Source organism: Mizuhopecten yessoensis, unplaced genomic scaffold, assembly GCF_002113885.1.
Source record: "Mizuhopecten yessoensis strain PY_sf001 unplaced genomic scaffold, ASM211388v2 scaffold3575, whole genome shotgun sequence".
Taxonomy (NCBI): domain Eukaryota; kingdom Metazoa; phylum Mollusca; class Bivalvia; order Pectinida; family Pectinidae; genus Mizuhopecten; species Mizuhopecten yessoensis.
The window spans coordinates 1,004,329-1,015,438 of record NW_018405113.1 but is presented as its reverse complement, the minus strand read 5'-3'; the positions used below and the strand labels follow the sequence as shown (position 1 = coordinate 1,015,438).

At 35.5% G+C, this 11,110-nt stretch overlaps 2 protein-coding genes across 2 annotated transcripts in view; one reads left to right on the top strand and one right to left on the bottom strand.

Moving 5' to 3' along the window:
• Window positions 1-5,150, top strand: part of LOC110447691 (sialate O-acetylesterase-like) — a 13,235-nt gene extending 8,085 nt beyond the window's left edge. Inside the window, exons 5-9 of the mRNA XM_021493537.1 lie at window positions 15-49; window positions 487-614; window positions 1,635-1,792; window positions 2,466-2,664; window positions 3,620-5,150. Coding sequence (XP_021349212.1) covers window positions 15-49; window positions 487-614; window positions 1,635-1,792; window positions 2,466-2,664; window positions 3,620-3,916 — 817 coding nt within the window. The 3' untranslated portion in view covers window positions 3,917-5,150. The remainder of the gene's footprint in view (window positions 1-14; window positions 50-486; window positions 615-1,634; window positions 1,793-2,465; window positions 2,665-3,619) is intronic.
• Window positions 5,151-9,233: 4,083 nt separating this feature from the next.
• LOC110447717 (uncharacterized protein C15orf41-like) lies at window positions 9,234-10,312 on the bottom strand. Its single transcript, XM_021493591.1, has one exon. The coding sequence runs from the start codon at window positions 10,089-10,091 to the stop codon at window positions 9,243-9,245; it is 849 nt and encodes a 282-aa protein (XP_021349266.1). The 5' UTR covers window positions 10,092-10,312; the 3' UTR covers window positions 9,234-9,242.
• Between the last annotated feature and the right edge of the window lie 798 nt (window positions 10,313-11,110).

Below are 11,110 nucleotides of genomic sequence, written 5' to 3'. Positions count from 1 at the left end.
ATACATTTACTGAGTAACATGACCATATATGGAGTTATCTGGTACCAAGATTAATAACCCTAATACATGTACTGAGAAAAAAGACCATATATGGAGTTAGGTACCAAGGTATGAAGACCTTATACATTTACTGAGTAACATGACCATATATGGAGTTGTATGGTAACAGAGTATGACAACCTAAGCCATATATGGAGCTGTGTTGTACATGTACCATGATATGTAGATGCAATTTATTGATTATTCGTCTTAACATGACCATATATGGAGCTGTTTGGTACCAGGGTACCAACATGATCATTTATTGAAATACATTTTCAGAAGTGATAATTCTCCAGAACTGAATTTGTTTCAATCAAGTGACAGGTTTTTTGGTTTTGCCAATCATATTTCTTTATATTCTGTTTTTAGTTTTGTAGCTGAATCATTTTATAACATGTGTAAGAGTGCCTACACCGTATATCATGTATATCTCTGTTTAATCAGGAGAATCAAACGCCCCAAGTCCTCATAACTACAACTGTACCTTCCCGTCCATGATCAGTGACTGGAGAGCCAAGTTCCACTCGTCACATGGACAGAATGATCCATCCTTTCCTTTTGGTTTTGTAATGGTAGGTACCATGGATGTAATGATCCATCCTTTCCTTTTGGTTTTGTAATGGTAGCTAGGTACTTCGGATATAATGACCCAACCTTTCCTTTTGGTTTTGTAATGGTAGGAACCATGGATATAATGATCCATCCTTTCCTTTTGGCTTTGTAATGGTAGGTACCATGGATGTAATGATCCATCCTTTCCTTTTGGTTTTGTAATGGTAGCTAGGTACTTCGGATATAATGATCCATCCTTTCCTTTTGGCTTTGTAATGGTAGGAACCATGGATATAATGATCCATCCTTTCCTTTTGGTTTTGTAATGGTAGGAACCATGGATGTAATGATCCATCCTTTCCTTTTGGTTTTGTAATGGTAGGTACCATGGATATAATGACCCAACCTTTCCTTTTGGTTTTGTAATGGTAGGTACCATGGATATAATGACCCAACCTTTCCTTTTGGTTTTGTAATGGTAGGAACCATGGATGTAATGACCCAACCTTTCCTTTTGGCTTTGTAATGGTAGGAACCATGGATAGAATCACCAAGACTTTCCAATTGTTCCAATTGTTCAATACATGTAGAAAGGTAGGGTCCACTCTAATGCTAAAAATGGTCGCCTGCAAAGCATTTTTTTTTTATATTTTGCAAAAAGTTACCAGACAGACTATGTGGGCCAAAAATGGACCCCACCTTTTCTGTTTTTATGATATACGATGAAATTTCATTTGTGAATAAAAAGAAAACTACAGACATGAAACCACAATGGACATTATTTATATTTGTATAATGTTAAAATATATATCACAACCACTGACAACTGATCATGTATGAAAGAATAATTGAAATTACATTTGCATCATTTTAAAATTACATTTGCATAATTTTTACACATCATTCGAATCAAAATTATTTAATGTATAGTAACAGTACATTAGTATGGTCAAGTACTATATTTGAGCATTAAAAATGAAAAATCAAATCATACCATAAATGTTTCTTAAAATATATATATTTTTCAAACTTGCCTACAGCTTGGTGCCAATGAGGCAGACATGACTAAGTTTGATGGCTTTCCCGAGATTCGATGGCATCAGACAGCAGACTTTGGCTATGTACCAAACAGCAAGATGGTCAATACATTCATGGCCAATGCAATGGATTTGCCGGACTTTCTGAACAGTGTAGGAAGGTAATTACAAAATATAAAACTAAAATGACATCATTATTATTGTGTGTATATTTCAAAATAGAATATATAGCCATCTGGAACCACATTTCAGTGGAATCCTCAGTTACCATGGTGACATCATAATCATTGTAGTGAGGATATCAACAGTCAGCTATACTATGCTTACTGTAAATATTCTGTTAATTGGCTTAAGTGGCAAGAATGTGTTAAAACATGTGTTTATTCATGTTAATTCATGTGCTATAAAATAATTATAAAACAATCTGTATCTATTATATGTGTATATTGAGTGAAAGAGCTATATACGTTGGACAAGCCCCCGTCTACATTTAGAACATGTTATTGTATTTTTCCCTTTAATGTATGTATACTTGGAAAGCAAAACAACAAATCAAAAATGTGCTAAAACATTGTAATGGAATGTCTTGTTAACACATGTGAATGATTTTAAAGTGCCTTATAAAATCTTGTAGGTCATATACGCAGCTAGCTACATCTAAGATAAGTTTTCACTTAAATTAAATCTCTATTAGTTTTGGTAAGTTAGTACAGAAAAAGAAGGTTTTAAAGATACAATCAATCACGCCCGACTGTTTACCCATTCTTTGCTGATTTTGTTTCTGAAATTTTTGGGAATGCACAAATTACATAGAATGTTACTTCTTGCCTTCAGCATCCACCCTGGCGACAAACAGGATGTAGCGAGACGATTGGTCAATGCCAGTTTGGCAGTGGCCTATCACCACACGGATATCGTTTACCAGGCCCCACTGCCCACTGGCTACAAGGTGGACACTGAGCCCAGAACACTGGAACTTGTTTACAACAATGGCTCAGAAGCCCTGCAGCTCAGAAACAATGTTGGCTTTGAGGTAGGTAACTGCAGGCCCTGCAACTTTGAAATGATAATGCCTTTGACGGAAATAGTTCACAAGCCTCTAGCTAGATACCATGACTGCCCTGAGGTAGTTAACTAAATGTCCTTGTTAACAAGTGTAGAGGGCTTGAAAATCAGGATTTGGGTTTGGTTTTATTAGCTCACCTGCCTCTATAGAATGGTAAGACCTACAGTCATGATATTTGGATGGTAGCTTCCTGGAAAAGCCCCCAACAAAGGTTGCAAATCACAATGACCTAGACCTATGTTCAAGGTCACCGGAGTCAAATATGAAAAAAACCCAACTTCTTCTGTAGTACCAAAATGTCCAATGTCATGATATAAGACTGGTATCTTCCATTGATGGAGTGCAACAAAAAATGACCTTGACTGATATTCAAGGTCACATGGGTCAAATATCTCAAAAACTTCGAACAAATTCTTCTGAATAACCAAATGCCTGGAGTCATGATATTTGACTGGTAGCTTTTTCGGGATGGAGCCAAACAAAGTTTGTGAATAACTGTATTACAGCTTTTTATTTATTTAAATGAATGACCTTGACCCACTTGCTAGGTCACAGGGGTCAAATATGTTAAAATATTTAAGCAACTTCTGAATAACCAATAGGCTTAGGGTCATGATATTTGAACAGTAGCTTGCAATTGCTAGGATGAAAAGCAACCCAAGTTCATTCAACTGAATGACCTTGTTAGACTTTGAAGGTCAAATAGATCAATGTGTTTAAATCTTTTAACAGGACCTTTCAGAGTTATAGGTAATGATATTGAGCCTGTAGCTTTATTTAGTTCATTTAAATTATAGTCAATGGGCCAGAAAACATTACAACCAGATGAATACCAAGAGTCTGAATTATAGAGTTTTTAGTGATGTTTTTAAATTATTGAGAATTCATTCACAAATCACTCTGTTGTGTGTTTCATTTACAGATCTGTTGTTCCTATGGTAATGTGACCGAGTGTGACGACCAGTCATGGTGGGTCCACACCTCCATAAACAGGATTACTCCCAGCACTGTGATCCTCAGTACAGCAACGTGCCCAGCCAAGAATGTCACTGGGGTCAGATATGCTTGGAGGGTGACACCCTGCTCCTTCAAAGAATGTGCCTTGTACTCATTTCTCAGCACATTTCCAGCCTCACCCTTCCTCTACACAAACACAACATTCAGTAGGGATGGTAGTTATACCATCAGCCGTACCCAACCGCACCCTATCACTAAATAGTGCTCCCTTCTGAATGACCTTCAGAAGTGGCAGAAGTTATCAGCGGGACCCAACCACACCCTATCATTGTATAGTGCTCACCTCTGAACGACCTTCAGAAGTGGCAGAAGTTATCAGCGGTACCCAACCATGCCCTATCACTGTATAGTGCTCACCTCTGAACGACCTTCAGAAGTGGCAGAAGTTATCAGCGGTACCAAACCATACCCTATCATTGTATAGTGCTCACCTCTCAACGACCTTCAGAAGTGGCAGAAGTTATCAGCGGTACCCAACCACACCCTGGCCTATCACTGTATAGTGCTCACCTCAAGGTTAAAAAGTCATTAGTCACTTGACCACTTGTGGAGAATTAAAGGGGATGGGGGAATCTTTTTAACCCCTCCTCACTCTGTTGTTATTATACATAATTTTTTAATCTTGATCAGACAGATTGACATGCATTCCACAACCAATGTCACATTCCTTATTATTTTATTACCATATTACTAACACTAGTTTATTTTCTGCAGTTACATATATTTTAACAGATTCATATAGAAATTTATAGATTAGTATACTGTAAGTAAAAATGAATAACTTTTGTATGGAAAAAAAAGCTTAATCATATTTACAGCAGTTGTCATCATGTTGCATTTAAATTATTTCATTTAAACATATATTTTTTTACAATTAATGAATATCCTTTCTTTTATCAAATTTAATTATTTATTTTACAAATATTGCATAATATCTGGAGCATGATCTGCTTGGATCTGACCATTTTGGACTATTCCAGTAAAAAAGCTTCCCGACCCGGAGGACTAAAGTAGGCAGATTAATTCTTTTGAACTTAGAGCTGTATCGTACGTAACAGTTAGTCATTTTGAAGTTTTAACATAATTCACAGCATGCCAGAGATCCTTTTTCTACACAGGGCGCATGCACATATTTCATATCCTGTCATGGCAAAGGAACGCTATAAAAAAACAAATTAAATTCTGCAGGTTGTATCCAAAAGCAAACCTTAATTTCTGGGTTGGGGTAGGGTTTTTATTTGAATAACCTGTATGATCAAGGCACTGAGATTAGAACCCTTCCCCAGTTTTTTCGTGTGAAAGATTTTCTTTTTTGTATATTTGTATTTTTATTGCAGAACTCCAATAAAGTGCCTTATTATGATGTATATTACGTTGTAAATTAATAAAGTAGTTTGCACATATTCCTTAGAAATCATGTATAAAAAAGTTTTCCTTGCNAAAATACCAGGTGAGCTATTAAGGCCCCTGGGCCTCTTGTTTTAGATACTTACTTATTTCTGTAAATGATCAGTTTGTTTAGTTTCCAATGTTTTTATTTGCTGTGATTTCTTGTTATCATATTTTTTTGTTCCAAATTTATACAAACTTATTGATCATGTATTGGAGATTTCTCTCATTTTTTTAATTTTTTTACTGAGAATGAAATTATATAATTATATGCTGTTGTTTTTTGTTTTTTATTAAATATTTTTGATGGGTTTAGTTACCCATTTCAAAGATGCATGGTTTAAAGAGGTGACAGTTTGTTATTTCAAACTTATCAATACCTCACGCAATGAATTGATTCTTGTTCCTTATAAAATTGTAAATAAAAAAATATATAATCAAACTAGCATATTTTTTCTAATATGTATCGTTATTTTGTTTTGGGCGTGTTTATTCCCTCGGGTAATGCAGTTATGAGCAGCAAATTCTGATTGGCCAATAAAGGGGCAATTTTATGTAAATTATGAATTACGATGCCAAGAATATTTTGTAAGGAGCATCGCAGATTTGGAGGTAGTTAAGATGCGGGCAAACAGTGACTCCAATGACAGGTAATGTTGTTTTGTCAATTATATCCACATACAAAATGTATGTGTTCAGTGTTTGCCGTCACAATGTAATGATTTGAAGTGAGGAAAAGTACAATTCTCTATGCAAACGTACAATTGGTATAACTAAATTTGGAAAAAAATGTCAATGGTTATTGTCATTACTAAACTAAAAGAATTAGCTCCATTTATAAAGATACTACATGTATAAATATAACCACCAACTTATTATTTATTTTTAATGTTCACTTAAAGCTGACAGTGCAAGTTATAAAGCTTTCAATTGAGATTAAAAAAAAAAAGTTTTTTTCTGGTTTTGAGATCTTCCCCATATCTTCCGACTGTCATATCCCAGGAAGTGCTGACATTTTAGTTTTTTCCTTGCTTGGTAACGAGTGTGGGTCTTGCTGGGTATAAAAAGTGCATTACCTGTCATATTTGGGTTTTTTAAAATCTCAATTGAAAGCTTTATAACTTGCACTGTCAGCTTTAAGTATATATTACAACATATATTATCTTGGAAAAAAAAGAATCACAGATCATACATGTACTTGATTAGATATGGACACTCTGCAAGTCATTAAATTCTTTGTGGTTGATTTGAATGAACTACCGGTATATGTATACATTGTGCAGGAACAAGTGCCATAGTTTTTACCCAATACAATATGTTGTTGATGTTAATAATAATAATAAAAATAAATAACATTTAATTGTGTGCTTTCATTTTGTTTTTTGTTAATCGGTTAACTTTTATATTATTCTATCATTAAATCTGAATTAATTATTTTGTTGTGCTCCCTGAAAAAAAATTCTGATAGCATATAACAAGTAGTCTCTCTTTTTTCTGTCCGTCACTTGTCTGTCTGGGCCATAACTTTTGATTCACTGAAATTTAAGGGATTTATATGTAGGATGGCAAGGCATTGTGCCGCATACCACTCTAGTGTTTGTACATCCAAGGTCACATTGAGGTCGAAGTTCAAACTCATTGTCTTGGTCATAACTTCCAACTCACTAAAGGCTCTGTATGCTCAAAGTTGAGGTAAAATTCATTGTCCTGGCCATAAATTCGGTCTCACTGAAGATAGATCAGTGAAATTTAAGGGCTAATGGGAATGGAGTGTGTCTTAAACAATAATTTGGTCTGTATGCCAAAGGTCAATTATGACAGGTCACATTGAGTTCAAAGGTCAAATACATTTGTCTGGGCCAGAATTCCCTAATGTTTAGATCAATGAAATTTAAGGGATATACGGAGAATGGAAATTAGGTGTGTCACATACCACTTTGGGTCTGTATGCTCGAAGGTCCAGGTCACATTGAAGTCACACTTTATTTCGATCTTGGTGACCTTTTCAGGGAGCAACGGTCCATTGGTTTTGCTGGTTTTCTTGTTTATACGCTAGGTACTGTACCTGTGTTTATCTTAATTTTTCCAAGATCAAGGTTTCAACTTTAACCAGAGCAATATAAATGGGGCTTGATCATGAAGATGCTCACCGGATTTTAAGTGCCAAGTGTTTTTACAAACTCTGTAGCAATGCATTTCACCATAATAAGGAAAGTATGACTGAATCACAAATTGAGGCCTTTCAGTTCTTCAGTTAAGTCCCTCAAACAAAGTGAGGACTTTAATGGTTTAATTACTCTATTTCTCTGATCCAGCCAAACTTGCACATCTACAATGTAGATTTTCATTTGATGTCTCATCTTCCAAATACATTTCCCTTTTAATGTTGAAGCGGATCAAGGTCATTCACTTGAACAAACTGAATAGCCCTTCATCCTAGTATGCTACTCCAACAGTGTTAGAGGTTTACAGGGCATGACACAAAATCATTTATCACATAATGTACGTACATGTACTGTGTAATCCAGTGAATATACCCATGTCATTTTTTTTTGGCACATTAACCCATGTAATATGACCTATCAGCCAAAGTTTCAATTGTGACGTCACGCTTATAGCTAAGATGATAACATGACATCACAGACTTGCGCGATGGAGTCAAAAAGGCGGCTTTTTACATTTCAAGGGTTCATGAAAATTGTCCTTTTACACGAATAAATGCCACAAATTTTGATTATGTGATAAAAGGATCTTGCGCTCATTTTCATTTCATATGAAATTTATATGAAATGGAAATTATTTATCTCATGTAAGATCCTATATATATACACGAGGCCCAGAGGGCCTGTATCACTCACCTGTTCCTTTTGTTACATGAAACTGATATATAGGTAACTTAATTCAGACCAAATTTGGAAAATAGAACAAACATTTAAACATCTCTTAAACGCTTCTTAAGATATTGTTGTTTGAAATTGTAATTTTAAAACTTTTAACCCACATTGACCTTTAACTCTGGCTAGCATTTAAAGTTGACCTTTGACCTCATTACTGTAATTAAGAAAAAGATTTGCACTGTTGGTCTACATAACATACCCAGGTATCATGACTCTAGACCATTGATTCTTAGGATATTGTCGTCTGTAGTTTTTAACATTGTTGACTCCTGTAACCTTGAAAGTAGGTTGAGGTCATTTAAATGAGGAAACTTTATAACGCTCCATCCTAGGAACCTACTGGCCAAATAGCATGACCCTGGGCCTTATGGAATTTGAAATGAAGATTGTAAAAGCTTTTAACCCATGTTTACATTTGACCCCTGACTATCACTTAAAGTTGACCTTTGACCTGATCATTACTGTAATTAAGAAAAAAAATCGCACTGTTGGTCTGCATAACATACCCAAGTATCATGACTCTAGACCAAATGCTTCTTAGGATATAGTCGTTTGTAGTTTTTAACATTGTTGACTCCTGTGACCTTGAAAGTAGGTTGAGGTCATTTAAATAAGGAAACTTTATAACGCTCCATCCTAGGAACCTACTGGCCAAATAGCATGACCCTGGGCCTTATGGAACTTGAAAAGAAGATTGTTTCAAGCTTTTAACCCATGTTTACATTTGACCCCTGACTAGCACTTAAAGTTGACCTTTGACCTCATTACTGTAATTAAGAAAACAAATCGCACTGTTGGTCTGCATAACATACCCAAGTATCATGACTCTAGACCAAATGATTCTTAGGATATCGTCGTTAGTAGTTTTTAACATTGTTGACTCCTGTGACCTTGAAAGTATGTCGAGGTCATTTAAATGAGGAAACTTTATAACACTCCATCCGAGGAACCTACTGGCCAAATAGCATGACCCTGGGCCTTATGGAACTTGAAAAGAAGATTGTTAAAGCTTTTAACCCATGTTGACCTTTAAACATATTTGCACTGCTGGTCTACATAACATACCCAAGTATCATGACTCTAGTTCAAATGGTTCTTAGGATATTGTTTAAATTGATGAACATATTTGACCCCTGGAAGAGAAGAAAAAAATATTACTAGTAGGATATTACTACACATTATACTTAGATTGTTATTTCCCTGCAGAGACAAATAAAAAAGAATAACTTTCAAGGTTAATTTTCATTTTAATTTCACAACAGGGTTCAATCTTACAATGTTTTCAGGGAAACTGTCTCTTAAAATAATTCCTTTCTCTGTATTTGAATCAAGTTCATCAATAAACCCAAACCAATAAATGACCATCCCGGGGCCAAATCGATTCCAGTAGCTCCAGAATTGGTCCTTCAGATAGGACCTGTGACTGTACTCATCACCAAATGATGCTTTGCTCTCTATCCAGTTGACCATGTGTCCATCAACGGCAATGGGAACTTCCAACTTCACATCTGGAGTCTTGTCATAACCTTTAGCCCTCATCTGGTCCTCGCCTATGTATGACAGTTGTAGGGAATCCAACGTACTATTCAGTTTAAACTCGTACTCGTGGCCGATGGAGTGTTTTATTTTGTCCACTAGTGGACCATACTGATCGTCGGATAGGATACACTCGTGAATCTCGTTGGCCAGGACATGGTTTTCTATCAGTGTCGTGTCTTTCATCAGCTGTGTTACCTGGCTACGTGGCGGATTTTCGCCACCGTACTTTGTCCGTGACAAATGTCTTTCCAGAATCATTCTTGATAAGAGGGATGGTGCTAGGTCTATATTTCTTGCAATTGACAATATCACGTGCTTTTGACCACTGTCCACGCCTGCCCTGTACCTATCGTAGTAATACTCTGTTGTGTCCGGGCTGTAATGCAAATGGTGTGTTTTACGCATTTTCTTTTGATAATCTTGTGCATAAATACTACCGAGAGCACCAACCGAAACTTCTGGATACCGTGGAGTTATGTGGCGTAGAGCTTCGTCTCTTGTTTTGTACTTCCGCATAAGATCAACGATTTCGTTGTAGACAACCAACTTCATGTTTCTATTTACTAAATGAAATATAGCGGGTAAAAATGTGTCAGAATGTGATCACCTATGCGCTTTAATCCTATGGCGGCAATGATGGCTTACATAGTTTTCGAAATGGAAAACGAGTCAAAAATACGGAATTTCGACTTTCTAATATTAAAAAAAAAAATCAAAAACAAAAGTGTTAGTGCATGTTGTTTTCAAGAAAAATATTGCAACTGACCAGTAAAAATGTTGTTTTCATTGTATAATCAACGCATTTTAAAAGAAATGTTTGAGTTTGCACATGTCTTTGTTTCATTCACAATATTATGTCTATTATAAAATGTATTTATCTTATATTAACTTCTATGTAAATACTCATGATTACTATTTCAATGTGATAATAATTGAAAGGAATATTTGATATATGATGGTTTTTATTTTTTGATAAATCATTACAGGCATGATACTCAATAGAACGTGTATTTTTAAAACACCAGTAAGAAAGCCTATGTTTGGCGGGCCAAATTTAACATTCAGTCTTGGTGACAAGTTTCTTAAATCTCATATGAAATGAAAACACATATTTACATCAAGATTTATTTCACAGAAGCCACCTCAGATGCTGAAATCAAATCCAAGATGGCCACTAGCTCAGCCATATCAAATTTCAGATCTGGGTCAAAATCGAACTTGAATGGGTAACGATACAAATATGTACTATAAGTATTTGTGGGAAGTTTCATGAATATCAAAACACTCCTTTAAGGCTTTTGTAATTAATATAATGACTATATCTAACATTAAACCACCTGTCTCACTTCAATGATCATGTCCTAGCTGTAACTTCTAATTATCTCAGAAAAACTTGGCCCTAAATGTAACCGTATTCGACCTAATAAGCGCACATGCCCCTTAAGCGCTAACCCTCTTTTTTTCTGGGAAATAGGATGGGTGAGCTTAATTCAATTAACTTGTAAAATGTTGCTTTACTTCACTGATCTGCGAATATAATCCGTACACTTATAGTGTAAATAAGAATTATT

Coding starts and splice junctions, on each gene's coding strand:
- LOC110447717 (XM_021493591.1), bottom strand. CDS start 10,091: ATGAAGTTGGTTGTCTACAACGAAATCGTTGATCTTATGCGGAAGTAC.